The 22,031-nt window shown below is 36.5% G+C and overlaps 1 protein-coding gene across 3 annotated transcripts in view; it reads right to left on the bottom strand.

The window, feature by feature from the left end:
* The window catches only part of LOC137765354 (CD302 antigen), a 131,792-nt gene that overhangs the window by 3,271 nt on the left and 106,490 nt on the right, over positions 1–22,031 (bottom strand). For all 3 annotated transcript variants that reach the window (XM_068545044.1, XM_068545045.1, XM_068545047.1), the window contains 4 exons: positions 11,502–11,612; positions 5,262–5,378; positions 4,295–4,468; positions 2,986–3,012 (listed from right to left, as the gene is read on the bottom strand). In XM_068545044.1, the coding sequence (XP_068401145.1) occupies positions 2,986–3,012; positions 4,295–4,468; positions 5,262–5,378; positions 11,502–11,612 (429 nt within the window). The remainder of the gene's footprint in view (positions 1–2,985; positions 3,013–4,294; positions 4,469–5,261; positions 5,379–11,501; positions 11,613–22,031) is intronic.

The raw sequence follows: 22,031 nt of genomic DNA, 5'->3' as shown, positions 1-22,031 counted from the left end.
TAGCATTAAGTACATTTACATTGTTGTGCTGTGTCATAACCATTCAACTATAGAACTTTCATCTTGCAAACCTGAAAACTATATTAAACATTAACTCCCCATTCCCCCCTCTCCCCGGCCCCTGGCAACCACCATTCTACCTTCTGTCTCTGAGGCTGACTACTCCAGGTACCTCAAATAATTAGAGTCATACAGTATTTGTCCTTTTGTGACTGGCTTATTTCACTTAGCCTAGTGTCCTCCAGGTTCATGCATGTTGTAGCATGTGTCAGAATTGCCTTTTTAAGGCTGAATAATGTTCATAGTATGTATATACCATGTTTTACTTACCCATTCATCTGTAGATGGACACTTGACTTGGTTCCACCTTCCTGGCTACTGAGAATAATACTGCTATAAACGTGGTTGTTTAAATTCTGTTCAAGTCCCTGTTTTCACATCTTTTGGGTATATACTGGATCATATGGTAATTCTATGCTAAATTTTTGGGGAAGCTCCTGTACTGTTTCCACAGCGGATGCACCATTTTACATTCCCATCAGTAGTGCACAGAGGTTCCACGGTCTCCACATTCTTGTTGACACTTGTTATTTTCTGTTTTCTTTTTTTTTTTTTGGTTTGGTTTGGTTTGGTTTTGGCTGTACCGTGCAGCACGTGGGATCTTAGTTCCCCAACCAGGGATCAAACCCGTGCCCCCTGCAGTGGAAGCACAGTTTTAACCACTGGACCACCAGGGAGTCCCTCTGTTTTCTTTCTTTCTTTTCTTTCCTTTCCTTCCTCCTTCCCTTTCTCTCTCTCCCTTTCTTTCTCCCTTTCTTCCCTTTCTTTCTTTTTTCTTTTTGATAGCCAACTTAATGAGTGAGGTGGTGCTTTGCTTGATTTTTTTTTAAGATGTTATATATATTCATCTTATAGAAGAGTCAGGATTTACCTCTCCTATATATACATGAACCCAATGAACCCATAAACACTCCTTTTCTCCTCTTCTGTCAGTCATAGCAAGCTCCAAACTGAGAGAAAGTAATCATGATATTAAGGAAAAAATAAGGGCAAGAGACTTGGATAGGCATTTTATAAAAGAAGATATCCAAATGGCTGATACATGTGTGAAGGTGCTCAACATCATTTTTCATCAGGGAAATTAAAATAAGATCACTCTACATACCCATCTGAATGGCTAAAAGTAGACTGACAAGACCATCATCGGATGGATGTAGAGCAAATGGAACCTGTCAGCAGGAATGTTAACATGGTTCAACCACTTTGAAAAATTATTTGATTATTTCTAATAATGCTAAACATTATTAGCTACCCTATGGCTGTTTCACTCAAGGAAAATGAGAACAAAGGTCCAAAAAAAAAGTATGAGAATGTTCATAGCACGATCACATTCATGCCAGACTAATAATGATCAAATGTCCATAGACAGGAGAATGGACAAATTATGGTATGTTTATAAAGTAGTGTGCAGCAATAGAAAAAGTACAATATATATGGGCAGCACTGATGAATCAAAAAAATGTTCTGACTGAAAAAGTTACATTTATCTGAAGTTCAAGAACAAACAACTCTAACCTATGGTGATAGAAATCAATAGTGGTTACCTGTGGGGTGGATGCTGGTAGGGTGGGCATTTATTGGGAGGGGCATGCGGACACACCATTTTGTGGTGTGATGGAAATGTTATATCTCGATTTGAGTGGTAGTTACACAGGTATATACATAAGCAACCATCAAGGTGTACATTTAAGATTGTGCATTTTATCCTCAGTTAATTACACATCAAAAATATGGAGGTTAAAAAATATGCTACACAATTTGCAAAAATTTCATAACAGGCATTCATACATTGTTTTGGGGGATGCAAAATGGTACAATTTCTCTGAAACTATCAGTATTGATCAAAGTTATATATTCATGTTCAATACGGCAGTTATATTGCAGAGAATCTAAGATAAACATGCTTTTGTGCAAGGTGATTCATTCCTTGCAGCACTGTTACAATAGCAAATGTTTGGAAACAACCCAGTAGGGGTCCGGAGTTGGTAAATAATTGAATGTATCCATACAATGGATGAGTATACAGTTGTAAAAAAGAATGAAGATTTAGCTATAGGTAATGACATGGAGAGATATTTAGACTATTTAGTGAATAAAAAAGTAAGTCATATCTCTTGTTTACATTGGCAAAAGAAACACTAGACATTTAAAGAAGAAAGTGAGGGCTTCCCTGGTGGCGCAGTGGTTGGGAGTCTGCCTGCTAGTGCAGGGGACGCGGGTTCGAGCCCTGGTCTGGGAGGATCCCACGTGCCGCGGAGCGGCTGGGCCCGTGAGCCACAACTACTGAGCCTGCGCGTCTGGAGCCTGTGCCCCGCAACGGGAGGGGCCGCGATAGTGAAAGGCTCGCGCACCGCGATGAAGAGCGGCCCCCGCTTGCCGCAGCTGGAGAAAGCCCTCGCACGAACCGAAGATCCAGCACAGCCAAAAATAAATAAATAAATAAAAATAAAAGTAGCTATAAAGAAGAAAGTGAAATAGTGCCCAATAAGGGTTCAGGTAGAATAGGATGGAGGCACAGTGGGAGGAGACAGATTTGTCAGCGTTTGCCTTGTATAGTTTTGCTTTTGGAACCACGTAAAATATATTACCTGTTCCTTTCCCAAAAATACATTTAGTAAGCCCTAAGATTCTTCATGAACTGTAATTACAACTATAAGAAAAAAATTTTTTAACAAAAGATGCAGTCATTCCCCACAAAAACAGATAATGGAGCAATGAGGAGATAGATTTGGTGTTTTTAAAAAATGTTCATTTCATACATAACTTGCAGATATATTTAAAATGTCAAGTCTTTCTGTATTCTTATAAAAGTTGTTCTGCTTTACACTGTCATGTAATTAAAGAGGTCTTCAGTACTACTTTAATATGCTAGAATCTTAATATATTCTTTCTTGTGGGAAAAATTTAACAAAAGACCATACTTACCTGATAAATATTTCTTTTCATATGGGACTAGAATACAAAAGAAAATCATAATTAATTTAAGTATGACTTATTCTAAGAATGCTTCTAAACACTTTGAAAGTAGTTTAAAACGAACCCTTTAATAGTTTAGTATTATCCATATTTCTGTTGCTTGGTCATGTGTCTGTATTATCTGTTTTGAACTCAGTTTTTTTAAAAAAAGATGTAGAGAGCTAAAAACGCATTAGCTCAGTTGGTGGAAAAAGAATAAGGGAACTCAAGAAAAAGTGTGATGAAGTGAGGGAGATAAGAGGATTTGGGTTGGAAAGTCTGTAGAAACAGTAAAAGTATACAATTGTGACCTTACCTTGGTAGTACAGATTTGCTCACTATTTCTGATGTTTTGAAGTTATAGTTTAATTAAAAATTTGGCTTATATAATGGTGCCCTGAGGCATAGTATATGAAAAGAACCAACATTTAAAAAATCCAACAAATATTGGAAGTCAAATGCTACTACCATAAAAGTGTGACTGATTAGTCAAAAACCCTGCTGAGGCAAGTTTAAAAAAAAAAAAAATTGTATGTCGTTCCAGATGTAAAGAAAGGAAATAATCAGAGGCAGATGTATAGTTTTGGTTTGCAGTTGGAGTAGAAGGGGGGAATATTAAGGATGCAATGCGGGAAATGGCTGTTTCTGTCTTGTTTCAAGCAACCCAAAATCGTGTTTTGAAATTTAAATGTCTTTAGTGAGAAAACAGTTCTTTCTAAAACATAAAAGAACAAACTGTCTAATGTTTAACAATAATATGAAAATATTTTGGGACAGGATAATTTTGTTCATTAGAAAGCATTGTGACGTGTAAGAAGAAAACTTATACTTTAATCCAGAGTAAATTATAAACTATGATGCAATTTTTCTTGGCCTAATCAAAGATGTCCTTGTACTGAATCAAATTCTTTGTACGCTAACATTAGAATTCCGGAATCAGCCGTGATTATTCTTCACCACTTCCACTGTTTAATCAAATCACAAAGAGGCTATGATAATTCCTTTGAACAACGTAAGAAATTTTTGACTTCTTAGAAGCTCTAAGAATAAGCAGATAGAATAAAAGTATTCCTGGTTCACATGATCTGGCCCTACCTCTGAAATGTAATAGGATTACATATTTGACTTCCAAGAGTCTTGGGAGCAAACCAACTCAGTATCTTCTGAAGTCTTACTTCCTCTACATATTGAGTCACACATCACAAAGAAAATTATTTTAAAACCAGCCCTATTTTCCCCACCTCTCTTAGAATGGAAAAAGGCCTTCAATTATACTTACTAGCTGCTTTACAAAGGGTTCCTTCCACAGAAGAAACTTCACAATTTCCTTTTTTCCAATCACCTGTCTTGGTGTGCAAAAAGGCACAGGTGTCAACTAGATCCTCGCCATCTTCTTGGTCTGACCACTTAACAAATGTCATATTTGACTTGTCAAACCACTTGAAACTGGCATCTGTCAGTTAAGGAAAATTTTTAACATTATGACAGTATAAAATGTGTTAAAAGAAAGTCAAAGAAAAGGGTCTAGCTTTATTTTTTTAAAACTTTTTGGCCACGCCTCATGGCTTGTGGGATCTTAGTTCCCTAACCAGGGATCGAACCCCGGGCCCTCAGCAGTGAAAGCATGGAGTCCTAACCACTGGACCACCAGGAATTTCCTGGGTCTAGTTTTAAAGGTGGGAAGTTACTAAGATATGTCTGGTCTAAACTTTTGATTGTAGGATTTAAATTAGAAGGAGGAATATATCCTGTACACAGGCAAAAGATACTGGTTCAAGAAGGTTCTGAAGAAGATCCCATTTGTGATTAAAAAATATATATAATTTTCCTGAAGAAATAGTCAAGAAAATAGTTAAAATGTTAATGGTAACCTTAGTAATTTCATTTCATTTTGAAAATGATTATGTACTTTCTGTTTTCAACAGTGACAATAAATACATTCACATAGTATTACTTGACACTTGTCTATCTTTATCCTATTAATTGTTGACACTAGTACCAATTTTTATTACCCCACCATATTACAGAAATACTGAGTCTAGAACCATATTTTAATCCAGAACATGTGACACACATTGAGCTGCTCAGGGGAAAGCTGTGGTACATGGGTGCATACTGAAAATACAATACCTGGAAACCACAGGAAATACCGAACTACAGAATTGAAGAATCTAAAAGAAAGTTATCAGTTTTACTAACATTAAGAAAAAAGTGTAAGAAACAATTTAAGTATAAATATCACTTACCATCTGTGTCAAAAAACATGCCTAATAGGATATCATCTGGGACTTTCCATTGCTTTTTCAAAGTATCCAGTATAAAAGCATTTTCTTCTTCATTATGTATGCTTATCATGTCTGCTCCTGAAATTATTTTAGGGAGAAGAAGTCAGCATGTTCCCCAAATCAATGAAAATCACATGAAGTATATACAAATTATACATTATTATAATACATTATACTTTTACATCCTTTTAAAAAATTTAGCTTGAAAATGTCATGCACATTTCTGAAGAGACAATACTCATGAGAAAAGTAAAATGATAATGTGATAAACTGAACAGAATCATACTTTTTATTTCATTCACTTAGGGTTAGTAATCTCGTAAACAACATGGAAAGAAAACATCATGGGAAGGCTGGAGCAGTAGAACACACTTCCTGCATCTCAACTTTTCACTACCCCTTCCTCTAGCAATCACGGCCCCTCCTGCCCTCAGTTCACAATTATAGGGAGGAGTAGCTCTGACCACACTGAGGAGAGCTGAAAACTACCAGGGCAACTTGCCAGAACAGTCCCAAGACCGAGTGAAGTTCAAGTAACAAGCGGTCTCTGACCTGCCTCACTTAACGGGCCACCATGTGCCTGCTGCCTGAAGCCTATGCCTTCCCATATTTTCCTCTGTGGTCACCCTTGGGGAAGTCCCGGTTAGGGAAAGTGATAAAGGAGTTCCTTGGTCCTCTTCTCATTGGACAGCTGATATTTCCTGGTACTGTCTCACCTGGTTTGAGTAAAGAGCAGCAGCCACATAGATTTTATGTCTCACATTTTTTATCCTTTCAATCTATAAGCTACATAGCACCCTATAAAATATTAGCAGTAACTTCACTTTTACCAGATATATTTAATCTTGTTTCTTAACCCAACAAAGATTCTCTTGCAAATTAAAAAAATCATTCCACTGTCTCAACTGGATAATACTTAGGAGAAAACGCTAATGGAGTTAGTTTCTCTCATGATATTGCATGTTTTTGCAAGTGAAGAATGAATGATGACATCAGAGCTTATAGCAACCAGAAATCTGGTGGGGAAGGTACATCTAACCCCTGGGAAAAATACATCCTTTCAGCTGTACTCAGCTAAGTGAGGAATAAACATCAAAATGTTCCTAAGAAACATGACTTTCCAGTCTCAGTAATTTTAGAAGTTAAAATTTTCATAATTTTCCAAGGAGAAGTCATTGATCCTAAACATTTTAAAAGTTATCTTGGAAGCTTTGGGTACTACAACTAATTCAGGTACTACATGGAGAGATGAGGAAGTCTTTCCTATCATTAAATTACATTCTTCCAAAATCATCCTGACTTAACAAAAACTTCCGAAAACTTGAGAATACTGCCTTGGATCAGCGGCTCTCCAACTTTAGTGTGCACCAGAATCACATGGAGGGCTTGTTAAAACAGTGTTGGCTTCTACACCCAGAGCTTCTGATTTAGCTGGAGTAACGTGGGGCCTGAGAATTTACATTCCTAACCAGTTCCCAGGTGACACTGATGCTGCTTGCTGATCCAGGGAACACACTGAGAAATTACAGGAAACTTAAATAATAGGCTGCTGTATTTATGACATCACTCTAAAACCAGTAACTTTCTGGTAATTAACAGATATATGGAGACGAGAAAGAGCCATTAGGTCACGACGTGGTAAGAAAAATTTGTATTAGGCGATTAGTTTCACATCTTTTAAAAGAGGCTTAAAAAATAAATTTAACTACAGGGGAAAAGAAAACTACAGGGCCTAAAATCTCCCCCCAAACCAACCATACTGTTAGAGAAGAAAATCAAACTGGGCAGACTAAAGCTCTGTTATGAATAAAAAATAACAGGCAAACACCTTAACAGAAGAAAAAAAAATTGGTCTCAGACTGTTAAAAAGGCAGTAGACACAGATACAGAAAACAAACCAGTGCTTACCAGTGGGGAGAGGGATGGGGGAAGGGGGCAACATAGGGGTGGGGATTAAGAGGTACTATTATGCATAACATAAGTTACAAGGATATACTGTACAACACTGGAATATAGCCAATATTTTATAGTAACCAAAAATGGAGTAAAACCTTAAAAAATTGTGAATCACTATATTGTTCAATTTGTAACAGTATTGTACATCGATTATACTTCAATTAAAATAAAAAAGACAATTCACTCTCACGAAATGTAACACAAGAAGTGTGAAAAACGCAATTTCACTGGTAAAAGAATGAAAATAAGAGTTTCAGACGTGCCGATTAAACAGTGCTGGCTTAGGGTGTAGAAAAATAGGAACTCATAAGTGGTTAGTTGGAGTAAAAATTAGTAAAACCTTTTTGGAGATAATTTGGCAAGATGTCTGCAAGACAATCATTGGCTCTGCTCACATAGGCACAATCACTGATGTTCATCACATTTACAACACTGGAAGATTGGAAATAATTTAATAACCAATATTAGAGGATTAAATCAATTATGGCATATCTATATAGAGGAATAGTGTACAGTTATTAGGAAATATGCATTCTATATTTACTGCCATGGAAAAATATTTTTAAAGGAAAATAGATTATGGAAATATATATGTACATATAGTACATATATGTATACATATATACATGTATATATACATATATATCAAATATTTATTAAAATATATCTGCCTGGGGGGTCGGAAGTCTAGAAGGATACTTACCAAAATGTTAATAGTCATTACATTTCCTTAGGATGGTACAATTTAGGGTAATTTTATTTTTAAAATATTTGCATAAGTGCTCTTCTATATAGTGACTGTGCACTAACCGTGTAATTAAGAACTTCTAAAAGAAAAGAAAAAATAAGACTGACCTTTAAAATACTTAATACTTTAATTCAAAGTTAGAATTCAGCAAGGTTCTCTCTCTCAGTCATAGCTCCATTTTTAAAAATTCTATGATGGTTTTCTTATCAGTTCTAGCTGCTATCACCTCCTGTTAAATGTCATACAGACTTTTAATCTGTTTTACCCTCGTACTTACTTGTACTTAGCTGTGAAATGTAACCAAAATGCCATTTTAGAAAAATCCTCAAGGGAAATATTTAACTAGGTTATAGTTTAGGCTTAGGTGTTCAGAGATGAGATTTTCATTCCTTTCTCTGACCTTGTGTCAGCCAATGGAACTTGAATGATTTTTAACATTGCAATTTAAGTAAATACTGTATAAACGTAATATGTTAGGAAAAAAGACACACTTTAATTTTCTTTAACAAATGATAGCATAAATCCCTGAAGAACACATGTGCTCAAGCAAATTTTTTTTTTACAATGCATTACCAGTGATGCTACCTGCTGAGATGTAATTTGGGTCTTTAATTCTTTTTATGGCTAGTGACATAGCTCATACACAGATCACAAAAAGGAAAGATTGAAAATATTTATTTGTTCTATTATAATGAAAATATCTAAATCAAAGGTTAATGTTGCAAAATAAGAAAAATTTTAGCCTCTCACAATTATTTTCCTAGATGAACAATAACAGTACCCAAAATAAGTACAAGTAACATCAAGTAAATTAACACAAAGCACTGGGAATATTTCTAAATATAGCTCTCAGCAGTTCAAAAGGTAACAAGTCACCTATTTTCTATACCCCTAATTATAGGTTTAAGATAGGATTTTGTATACCTGTGAAGATTTTATAAATCCAAATGTAAATGTCCTAGTATTCCTTATGCTTTTCCTTCTTCATATATAGCAAACACTGAATTCATGTCCACCTACTGTTCTAAGCCAAAACACTACCCTAGCCAAAAAAAGTAATGGTAATATTAACTAATTTTAGCTAATTTTCTGATTCATCAATGAAATGGATATTTCCAGAGTGGCAGCAAATGTAGAGGATGATCAAATAAATGATGAGATTATCAGAAATGTATGAAAAATTAAAAAAAAATCAAATCAGTAAGACAAACTGAATTTATAAATATTTAACTGGGAAAAAAGACATTTTTCTTTAGACACAAGATAAACTTTATAAGCAAATTTATATACAACGATTTAAAATTCCTAAGTGGCTACTCTACTTGAATAAGTAGAGTTAATGGACTTCAAATAATCAAAAATCAGGCCTCAAAGTTGCTGGGTGTTTTCAATTTCATTTTGCTTCATTTTCTAAAAAAAAATTAGCAAATACAATTAACTACACTTTAGTTGTAGAGGAAGTCAGTCAACAAATATTAACTATGCCTCTGTAGAGTATGCAGTTGCTTAACTGCTGAAGATAAGTATTAAAGCTGGAGGACGAAATCTGACCTTGTGGTTCATACAAGCTAATAGGAGTACAGGAACATGTCTTTTCTTGACTCTGAGCCTCCAATATAATTTGTTTATTGAAATCTGTGTTTATGTCTAAGTATACCTGACATAAATGGTTTTTTAAAAAGAGATAGAAAATAGTTGTGGGGGAAACACCATTTAAAAAAATCTTGTGGACTTCCCTGGTGGCGCAGTGGTTAAGAATCCGCCTGCCAATGCAGGGGACACGGGTTCAAGCCCTGGCCCGGGAAGGTCCCACATGCCGCGGACCAACTAAGCCCGTGCGCCACAACTACTGAGCCCATGCGCCACAACTACTGAAGCCCGTGCACCTGGAGCCCGTGCTCCGCAAAAAGAGAAGCCACCACAAAGAGAAGCCCGCGCACTGCAACAAAGAGTGGCTCCTGCTCGCCGCAACTAGAGAAAGCTCACGCGCAGCAAGAGACCCAACACAGCCATACATACATACATACATACATACATATATAAATAAAAATCTTGGAAGACCAGCAAAATTCCTATTACTCCATTTCCTTGGAGTGAAACCATATTAGCATGTTGGAAATGTCTTGTTTTCAAAGAGCCAATGTTCAACACCATTTAGCAAGTAAGGAAAATATGTATTGAGTATACATGGCACTTCATAGGATTTAAAATGGCTATGCCTACATTTATTCCTAAGGAAAACAATATGTACTGAGTAGTACGTGGCACTTCTTAGGATTTAAAACTCCTATGCTTACATTTATTCCTTCTATAATAAGTGAGTATGATTTTAATTAAAGCAATTTGATATTCTTCCAAAATGTTAATTGATGGGTTGTCAGAAATTGTGTTTTTTAGATAAAGGGCATTTTTATTTTTATTTTTTATTTATGTATTTTTTGGCCGTGCCCTGCGGCATGCGGGATCTTAGTTCCCCAATCAGGGATGGAACCCATGCCCCCGGCATTGGGAGCGCAGAGTCTTAACCACTGGACATCCAGGGAAGTCCCAGTAAAGCACATTTTTAAATGCTGGTGTTATGAATATGCTTAAGAGAAAATTTAATGAAATAAGAGATTTTTAGATCTCACACAATAATAAAAAGTACCTTTATATAATCAAGGACTCTCATCTCACCATCATAGATATCTCAGTTGAAAAACATGCTAACTCACACCATCGTTTTAGTTTGAGCTGACAAGTATCACAATAAGAGGCTTAACAACAAGGATGCACTTTGGGCCAAACAGCCAAATATATAAAGAGCACCCAAGCACACCTTTTTTTAAATGACATTTTTATTTAAAAGATTTCAAAATGTGAAGTTATATTTCCCAGAGAATACTGAGCATATCATGTAGCAAATACACAGCCTTTTTTTCATTTTTATTTAACGGTATGCTTCTTTACCACAGTCTCACGTCACAGTCCCATGTAATCTAACTTCTGCCCCCACTGCATGCCTGAAACAGTAGTTTCAGAGCAGAATAAGAGTGATTAAGAACGCTGGTCCTAAAATCAGACAGTCCCTGGTTTGAATCCTGGCTCTGCCAATTATTTCCTGTGTGACCTTTAACAAATAAGTGAACTAGTTTTTTTCTCTTGATAAAAGGAGGCTAATAATAAACTACCTGATAGGTTTGCTGTAATAATTAAAGCCAGTTAAAGTATATTATGTGCTTAAGAACAGTGCCTGACACAGAGTACTTACATTAAATACACCCTGCTCTTGCTAAGGTTCTGTCACTCTGCTTCGGGCAGTGTGGTCCAACAACTGTCTTCCAGCTCAAGGGTATAGCCCAATTCCACTGCTTGTGTCTTGTGTATTATAGAATAAAAGCTGTCCATTTATTACAAGGACCAAGGTAAAAGTGAGATACAACAAAACTATTTTTTAAAGAAATTAGTGAACACTCTTTACTGAGCTGTGAAAAAACAAAATAGAATAAGCTCCTTACCATGGTCAGTACACTGATTTCTGGCATCCTCTATGCTTTCTACTTTGATGGCTTCTTGAAGAAAAATGTAACAGCTGTCTTGGAACTGAACCCAGTTGGATGAAGGGCAGTCTATGTGGAAAAAGAGATACGCTATTAAATAACTTTAATTTCATGAATTCCTAAAGATAAAGATATTAGATATTAAATTTTCACAGAAAAAAAAGAATGGCAATTTCCCTTGTTAATTTAGCCATAAGGCTCTTGGTCTTTGTTAAAATAAGAAATTGACCAAAAAAAAAAAAGAAAGAAATTGACTAGTGTGATAGGAATTTATTTTTCACCATTGTACATGTGGGAAAAGGAAAATGCGCCACTGATTCCCTTCTGATTTGACAGAGCAAAGTTACAAGTCTTTAGGTGTTTAATAGTTCAGACATGTAAATTATAGCATATTACATATGCTAATAACCAAGGCAATAAACTATCAAGGAAGACAACCAATCAGAATTACAAGTTTTCTTTCAAGGTTATTTTTGCAGTATATAGTAACAATTCAATTTCAAAAGTCTTAAGAGTCTTACAAGATCTTTTGTTCAAAATATACTTTCAAGAACAGAGAAGAAAAGAAGTTGCTAGATTATGAATATTCAGACAAGTTTTCCTATTGCACAAGAAAACAAGATTGATGTTTTTATGAATATTTTAATTTAACACTTCATCAAAGCAGATTCTTTGAACTAGTTTTATGAAGCAGAACCATACTTCTTCCTCTATTGCTGTAGAGGGTCATCTCCTTCATCTCTACCTTCTGGTGTTATTCATTATAAAGATGTGTATTTTTCAGCCTTGGCTCTGGAATTTCATTAGTTAGCATTAGAAGCAAAAGTAGGCCTGTTAAGACCTTGATTTCACTGGCCAGAATGGAGAAAGGATGTGAAGATTTTACTGAATTCCAGTGAATAAAGGAACATTAAGGCATTAACCTTCCATATTCTCTTAGGTCTGTATAGGGAAAATCACTTTTTACCTGGTTTTATTTTTGCAGGATCTCAGTTCCTCGACCAGGGATTGAACCCAGACCACAGCAGTGAAATCACCAAATCCTAACCACTAGACCTAGCGCCAGGGAACTCCCTGAATTACAATTTTAATATAAACAAGTAGAAGAATGGCTTACTACAAAGATCAGAATTAAACAATCAGCTATGTTAGTCTAAATTCAACAACCTCCATTTCACTAAGCTCAGAATACGGCAGAGCCCATTCGTTGTCTCTAGTACTTGACCTCAGCTTCTTATACAGCACAGACTACAGGCCACCAAGCTACACTATCTCCCAGGCTTCTGGTGGCTTCTGGATAATGAAGTGTAAGTAGAAGTGAAATGTGCAAAAATAGGCCTTTAAAAGCAAAGAGTGTGCTCCCTGGACCACATTTCCTCTTTCCCACTGGCTAAAATGTAGCTAGCTATCTTCAATCAATCAATCAATCAATCAATCGTGTAAACAATGGAAACAGCCTAGGAATAACAGCAACAAGATAGAAGGATCCTAAGTGAAGCCAACATATCACGCTCAGGTTGTAAAGAGAGAGAAAATAAACTTCGATCTTGTTAAGCCATTGTTAATTCAGGTCATTGTTATAGCAGCTGAATCAATAACCTAATTAATACAATGGGCTACTTAAAATTATCTCAATTTGTGAGTCATGAGTTTTTCTCTGGCCTCATACTGCTACATTTAGTCATTAAACCATCCAAGATGTACTAGCCTGAGGGTAGGCACCCCAAGATATAATTTATTTTGTATATAGGTTCCATTTTTTTTTTTTCCTTCCTGCTGTTTATAAATTCTTGTCTTACACGTGTGATTACCTTGGTTTGAACTCCAGTAGGAATCTAGAACTTTCCCATTATGGTGGCTTAAAGTTGGATAGGGATGTTTTAACAACAAGCACTCTGCTTTGGGAAAATGCTCACAATAAACCATTAATTTTTTAAAATCTCACTATAAAAATATATCTGCAGTATGATTCCAATGTTTTAAAAGCAAGGAAGTCTAAAATATCATGTATCACTTACACGTGGGATCTAAAAAAAGGGTACAAATGAACTTATCTACACAGCAAATAGAGTTACAGATGTAGAAAATAAACTTATGGTTACCAGGGGGTAATGGGGGGGGAGGGATAAATTGGAAGATTGGGATTGATATATATACACTACTATATATAAAACAGATAACTAATAAGGACCTACTGTATAACACAGGGAACTCTACTCAATACCCTGTAATGGCCTATACGGGAAAAGAATCAAAAAAAGAGTGGATATATGTATATGTATAACTGATTCACTTTGCTGTACACCTGAAACTAACATAACTAACAAACTAACAACATTGTAAATCAACTATACTCCAATAAAGATTAAAAAAAAAATAAAGTAAAATTAAATTTTAAAAAAGCAAGGAAATCTAGAAAAGTTCAGGAATTGGAAAGGCATTTTATAGGAAGAAGGCTCAGGAAGGGCCTGAAAACAAGGTGCTTGGTTGAAAGTCTGTATGTGGAGCAGACCCTTAGATCCTCTTCCTGAGAAGCAGTACTCAGCCATCTCGGTTTCTCCGTACACCTCTGCTGCCTTCTCTGAAAGTCTGGCCCTTACTCAGAAGAAAAGACTTTTATTCCTCCGTTTCCACTTCCAGACCATCAAACATTACTCACTGCTCATCCTTTGAGATTCAGGCCATTTATCTACACCACTTTCTCTAAGACACCATCACTGTAATGTATTTTAACTTCCGCTTGTAATTTCATCACATAGTTCCTTCTCTTCGAAACCACCATCCAATGGCCATGTAAAGTAGCAGAAGGAACACAGCTTTGAAGTCAGACAGACCTGTATTTGTATCTTGGTGGTGAGACCTTGGACAACTTATTTCCTGTGTTTCCTCAGGCAAAAAGGGATAACAACCTCATTGGATTGTTGTTGTGAACATTAAGAAGCAACAAAACTGCACAGCACGGTGCCTAGTACAAGGAAGGTGCTCAAAATATTGTAGTTTTTATTAACTCTACCATCCTCGGCACGCTTCTCTAGAGACAGTGACCTCTCTGAAAATAGGGGCTGGGCCTTATTTTTGAATCCCCAACACCTCAGATAGCTCCTTGGACTATAATAGGGACCAAAATATTTTGCTAAATGAATGAATGAATCCTATCTCCTCTTCATCCTTAAATGGCTTAATTTATCAACCCTTCAGCATCCTCAAACACTCCCTTTGCAGTGTATTCATCTTTTCCTTCTAGAAGCATGCTGTTTCTTATACCCTGGAATAGAACTGGATTGACCTTGCTGCCAATTTTAACACCGTTACTGGTACAGTTGGCCCTCGGTATCTGCGGATGTGGAACCCTCGGATACAGAGGACAGACTGTACTACACCACTTTATATAAGGTACTTGAGCATCCTCGGATTTTGATATCCACAGAGGGTCCTGGTACCAGTCCCCTGCAGATACCGAGAGACTATACTTTTTAAAAATTAAACTTTTTACTGAAATACAATATACAATGTGCAAATCATACATACCCATCTTAGTGAATCTGCATAGAATGAACATACCCATGTAATCATCGGTGAGATGAAGAAACAGACCATTAACCAAACCCGTTTGGTCCACTCACTTCCAAAGGTAATCACGCCTAACTTCTAACACCACAGATTAGTTCTGTCTGTTTTTGAACTCTATAGTAATGAACACATACAGTATGTACTCTTTTGTGTCTGGCTCCTTTTGATAAACATTACTTTTATGAGATTTATTTATGTTGTAGCATGTAGCTGTAGGTTCTTTCTCATTGCTATATAGTATTGTATGAATTTATTCATTCTGTTGATGAATGTTTGGGTAGTTTCTAGTTCGTGGCCATGACAATATGTAATGCTATAAATATCCTCTGCACATGATTTGGTGCACATATGCATGCTTTCTTGCGGGTATATTTCTAGAAGTAGATGGCTGGGCCATAGAGTGTACATGTGTCCAGCTTTGGCAGATACTGCCAAACACTCTTCCAAAGTGGTTATAATCCTTTTAAACAAGTAGGTTTAAAAAAAAAAAAACCCAGTTTGATAATCTTTGTCTTTTGAGTATTTTCATTAATATTTAACGTAGATAGTGATGTATTTGAGTTTATATCTACCATCTTACTATTCATTTTCTATTTGTCCTACCTGTTTTATGTTCTTTTTTTTCCCTTTGTTGTCTTCTTTTTGGATTATTAAACAATTTTATATTCCATTTTTCTTTTAGCTTATTAATTACACATTCTTTAATTTTATTTCTATAGTGGGTACCCTGAAAATTACAGCATGCAACCTTGATTTATTAGTACCTAAAATAAATTAGTACTTTTACCATTTCCTAGACAACGCTAGGATCTTACAGTAATTTAACTTCTCTTCCTTTGTGTTATTGTTGTATTACTATTTTGCATAGTCAATGTTCATTTAGTTTTAAACACATATGTACCTTCTCTGTTGCTTTTCATTCCTTCTTACATTTCTGTATTACTAATTGTAATAATTTTCTGTTTGCCTGAATAAACCCCTTTAATGGTAGGTCTACTACAAATTCCCTCAATTCTTGATTTTCTGTAAATGTCTTTATACTGCCTTCCTGTTTGAAGGATATTTTTGCAAATACAAAATTCTAGAATGGCAGCTTATCTTTCATTGAAGATGTATATAATTTTACTGTTTTGGCTTCCATCATTCCTATTGAGAAATCAGGTATTAGTCTGATTGTTACTCTTTGATGGCTGCTTTCAAGATTTTCTTTGTTTTTGGTTTTTAGTAGTTTGACAGTGGTATGCCTAGTATTTTTTTTTTAATCCTGGTAATAATGTAATGCAATTATTGAATCTGTGGGTTTATTTTCACTGTTCACTTTTGGAAAGTTCTTGGCCATCATCACTTCAAATACTGCTTCTCCTCCATTTTCTTTCTCCTCCCTTTCTGGGACTCAAAATACATATATGTTAGATTTCTCACCATGTCCAATATGTTCACTTCGCTCTTTTCTATTTTTAATACTTTTGGCTCTCCATATCATAATCTTGTTCTTTCTGGTTTACTAATCTACTCTTCAGTTTTAACAAATCTGCTATTAAACCCATCTACTGAGTTCATAATGTCAGCTATTTTTCAGTTATAGAATTTCAGCTTGTTTGTATTTTTATGGATTCTGAGTCTCTGGTGAAATTCTCAATCTTATAAACATTCTTGAACTTATTACGATTATTTTATTTTTTATTTCTTTAATTTTTATTTTATTATTTATTTGATTGCACAGGCGGGCTCCTTAGTTGTGGCACATGGGCTCCTTAGTTGTGGCTCATGGGCTCCTTAGTTGCAGCTCGCTGGCTCCTTAGTTGCAGCATGCGAACTCTTAGTTGCAGCATGCGTGTGGGATCTAGTTCCCTGACCAGGGATCGAATCCCGGCCTCCTGCATTGGGAGCGTGTAGTTTTAACCACTGCGCCACCGGGGCAGTCCCTATTACGATTATTTTAAAGTCCATTTTTGAAAACTCTAATTTCTGGGTCACCTGTTGGTCTGTTTTTATTTTCCCCTCTTTGGCCTGTTTCTTATTATGCCTGGTAGTTTTTGGGTTTTTTTTTTTTTTGATATCAAATACCAGATACTGTGCAGGAAAAATTGCACAGTATCTGGTATTTAATATTTAAAATTTAAAAAATTGCAGAGGCTCTAGAGGATGTCATTCTCCCCTAGAAAGGATTCTGGTAGGCATCTGGAGTATTGAAGGTTATCTTAATACAATCAAGGGTGGAGTCCACCTGAGGGGGATGTTACAGCCTTTGTGAGGCCCAATATCCATGGATTCCAACTGAAAGCCTGGATATTAGCTAAAGTCCCTCCTCTTTGGCAAGTAAAAACTCAAATTTTTGTCTCCTTAACACCATGAGAATACCAAAAACTCTGCTCTGCTTTTAGCTGCTTAAAATTTGGGCAACTCTCCTAAAGGGAAAAGTAGTGCACAGAATATTGGGCTCGCATCAACAAGCTGCCTTAGCAGCTCTCTGATGCCTGCAAAAACCATTATTATGGAATTTTATTTAGATTTTCTAGTTGTTCTTAGTGGGAGCGTTAGTATCCCACTCCACTATAGCCAGAAGCAGAATTCCCTCTTTCACACTTTTAAGCAAGTTATCGATAAGTGCTACCATCATCCATCCAACAATCGTTTGCTGAGCAACTCCCACGTGTCAGATACAACGGGCAGTGCTAAGGGGTAAGGGTAAAAGGATTTAAGGGGAATGGGTCCTACACTTGAAGTGCTCAGTCTGATAAGAGAGTCAGACACATATAAATAACAAAGGTGTGAGAGGTTAAATGCTATAAGACTATAGCTAAAAAAGTAATAACTTGTAGAGTAAGGAACCATTTCAAAAAGGAGACAATATTTGAGCTGCAATTCGCAGGACAAATGAGTTTACCATGTGGAAAAGGAAAAAGAAAAAGAAATCCCAGGCAGAGGGAACACCATAAAAAGCACAGTGACAGGCACCTAGTAAGGAGTCAAATATTTGTTGAATGGGTGAACTAAGCAGGTCTCTCCCTCCTCACACTCCTCCCACCAGATGTTTTATGTATTAAGACGTGATAGAGAAAAAAAAAGCAATCATTTCCAGAATGAAACTCAAATTGAAAGTCACAAGGGCACACACTCTGAATTGCAAACTTGGACTTGTTTTTCTTCTCCTATTTTCTTTTGGTTCTCTTTGTTGCTTTTTCTTTAGCCTTATGGAATTTAAAAAAATGGAAATGGAAACAGACTCTATTACCACGTTTAAGGACACCTGAAACACCTTTATAAAGTGAAACACTGGAAGTCTTGAACCACGGGTTAAGAAATGCTCTCTTGTAGCATTTCTAGTCAAAACTATACATAGGATTTTGTACTGACAATAAATAACTCAAGAATATAAAAAAATAATTTTTGAAATACTGTTTAAATGGAATAAAGCATGTCTATTAAGTATACAAAAATATAATCAACACCAAGTGAAGTGAAATTTATTTCTTTGTACACTTGTAGCTCTTAGGCTTTAGAATTACAATGAACTCTGATCTCCAAACCATCTATAAAGTATATTCTTTTTTTTCAGTAGCAGCTCATGTGTCAATTCTCCATGAAGTGTCCAACCCTCACCTTCCCATAACCTCTGATCCCTCTGAACTTCTACAGGACTTTGCACTATACAACATGTGAGAGGCCTTTTCTGGTTATAAAGACTAAAGACTTGTTCAGGTTACCCCAAATAATAGAGATGCTTTGCAAGGATACATGGGGTAATAAGAAATCTGAGGATACTATCCCAGCAAATAGGCCTCCTAGGGTTCTTATATACCAGATACCCACTAGGTACCCCTACCTAGCTTAGAGTAGTCAGCCTTCGATATAGGAAATTATCCTTATTTTGATTAGTTATGGCTCGGATGGGGAGCATAATATGGAACAAACCATGGCCCTATGCATAAGAACCGTAGGAAGCCATTCTTGGAAAAGGGGCTGTGTTATCCTTTGATGACCAACACACATTCATGTGCACTGATAAATCCTGCTCTTCTGTATGGTAGTTATCTGATACTTATCCTGTTTTCCCAATTGGACTGTTAACTGCATGACAACAGAGATCATATCTTAAACCTAACTTGTACCCCCAATAATAACTATGATAGAGTTTTGTACAGAACACAGATAGCCTGCAGAGAAATGGGACAGTGCAGGGTTCTGATTAAGCACATTAAGCTATGGAGAAAAGTCTGGCTCTGACTACATGACCTCGGGTATGTTACTTAACTGTGCTCCAATTTCCCTATTTGTAAAATGGGGATGATAACAGTACCTATCTCAGGGAGTTGTTGTGAGAAAATTGTTTTAGGTGCTGGGGATTCCACGGTGAACAAAAAGGAACAAAAATCCTGCCATTCTGGAGCTTACATTCTAGTTGAGGAAGATACATAAAGGCAAGATAAATAGGTAAAATAATATGTTAGATGGTATTTTATTTAGATAGCACATTAGCAATCTATTGCTATGTAACAAATTAGCAACTTAAAACAATAAAAACCTTTATTATCTCACACAATTTCTCTGCATCAGGAATTCAGAAGCAGCTGCTTAGCTGGGTGATTTTGGCTTGGCATCTCTCATAAAGTTTCAGTCAGGGCTGCATCTATCTGAAAAGTGAACTGGGGCTGGAGGATCAGCCACCAAGTGAGTAGGAGCTGGCGGTGGGTAGGAGGCCTCAGTTCCTCACCATGTGGACTTCTCTACAGGGCTGCTCAAGGGTCCTTATGACATGGCAGGTGGCTTCCCTAAGAGTAAGTGATTCAAATGAGAACAAGGTAGAAGTGCAACGTCTTTTACAATCCAGCCTTGGGAGCCACTCTCCATTATTTCCACAGTGTCCTGTTGGTTATACAGGATACAGGTCAGCCCTATTCAGTGAAGAGTATGAATACCAGGGGGCAAGAATCTTTGGGGCCATCTTGGAGGCTAGCAACCACAGATAAGAGATGCCAGGTCCTGACTGTAGGGTGGGGGCTGGGGTTGAAGTTGTAGAAAGGTGTCCAAGGAAGACGTCATTCTAAACGTGACATATACAAAAAGAGTTCTGAAGGAGCTGAAAGAAAAGAGCCAAGTGCTTATCTAGGTCACACAGGCCTCTGAGATGGGAGTGAGTGTGATGATAATGATAACTGACGAAGACCCTTGTTGAATAATTCAATAAGCAATATGTGATAAGACAAGAAAAAGCCCCAAAACCCAAAAATAAAAACAGAAAGCTATAGGCAGAAAAGCAGAAAACAAACTGTTAACTTCATATCCTTACAACTTTCAACTGTCTTTTCCTTAGGCTCATTTCAGCATTAGCAATTAACTCCAGTTAATGTAGCACTGAACCCTTCTTCTCATGCTACCAGTCAGAGTGTGTGCCCCAGAAACAAGCTTTAAGCACTACTCAAGACATATTTTTACTTTGGAAGAAGAGTGTTCCAACAGAGGCTGATACCTCTTGTGAGGGAACCTACTGAGGTTCATGCACTTCGTGAGCAGAAAGGCTAAACTAAGTCTTTTTCAATGCTAAGTATCTTGGCTATAATCCTGTTACAATGAAAAACCTGTCTCCCCAAAATACTGCCATAAGTTTTCAATTACGGGTTCTGTAATGTTTTCTAGAAAATATATTTCAAGAAATATCCTTGGGTCAAAAAAAAAAAAAAAATCCTGCCCACAATGCTCTCTCCAAAGTGCTTTTCTGTTACTCTTGCTTCTTCACAGCTGCTGAAAGATAGGTTGTTATTAATAACGCACCTAAATGATTCTTCATGGATTGTATAATTTTATAATTCTATCGGTTTAATATGTACAGAAATTTAGGAGCCTGGTGAAAATTTTAAAAGCTTGTACTTAACTCCAGAAGTTTCCAAATAGATCCTCCGCTTAAAATTATCATGTGCTAAAAGACTAAAATGGCAGAGCCACAAGAATGTTTTGCATTACCAGTCAGCTCTAATGGAACTCTCTGTTCCCTTGTAAATTAGTTTTTTTAAAGAACCAGGCACAGAATAAGAGGAAGTGATCCTTGGGACAGACTTGTTCTGACTGTTAACAAAGGAGGCAAGACTGTACTTTTTTTTCCTTGTCAATAATAAGACCTTTGCCCCTCTCCCATTAGACATGAGTCAGTCACTTACCTTCCACAAGGGCAGAGGAAGAGGAAGAAAGAGACGCTGGTTATTACCTTTATTAAGTATGGGGGAGGACATGGTGTTCCAGGCCCCTGACAATCCGGAGGGCCTGGGCTGCAACATATCCCTGAACTGTAAGGAAATTCAGCCACTCTGACACTCCGTCCCCTCTCCACGCTACCCAACCTAGCTTCCAAGATGTCCATCCCCATCTTCTCCCTTCACGTCCCTTCTCAGAAAAGCTGTCATGACTTTTATTCATAGAATGAGGGTGCCAGTGTTTCTCTCCACCTTTCTTACTAGGCAACATTGGTCCATTTTATTATAGATGCAATCTCAAGATTTGTCCTCAAAATCTAAAATAATCTTAAATACTTGATACGTATAATAAAAAACTGTGGACAGCAACCCCGTTGCAAAACTAATTTTCAACACGTGAGCACATTTCTAAAAGCTTCTCAACAATGAAAGAAGTCCTGAAATACCTAATTACTATTTCACTTTTTCATTGGAAGACAAACACTTACTAAAATTTCAAAATTTACAATCTGAAATAATTTCCCCTGAAACATCACTGTGCCATTCACAAGGGCCAGAAAAAGTCACATCAATAGATTAAGGTGATTTAATGATTTGAGTTCAATTATGAGATGAGTTCATGGGCAGAAGTAAAAATAATTTGAAGGAAATTGCAATCCCATTATCGCCCCCTACTTCTTAAATCATTCATCTAAATTTTTTGTCCTTTTATTATAAATTAGAATAAAGT

The sequence above is a fragment of the Eschrichtius robustus genome, chromosome 5, assembly GCF_028021215.1.
Source record: "Eschrichtius robustus isolate mEscRob2 chromosome 5, mEscRob2.pri, whole genome shotgun sequence".
Classification (NCBI taxonomy): domain Eukaryota; kingdom Metazoa; phylum Chordata; class Mammalia; order Artiodactyla; family Eschrichtiidae; genus Eschrichtius; species Eschrichtius robustus.
The sequence above is the reverse complement of the archived record's forward strand: the minus strand, read 5'-3'. Positions and strand labels throughout refer to the sequence as shown.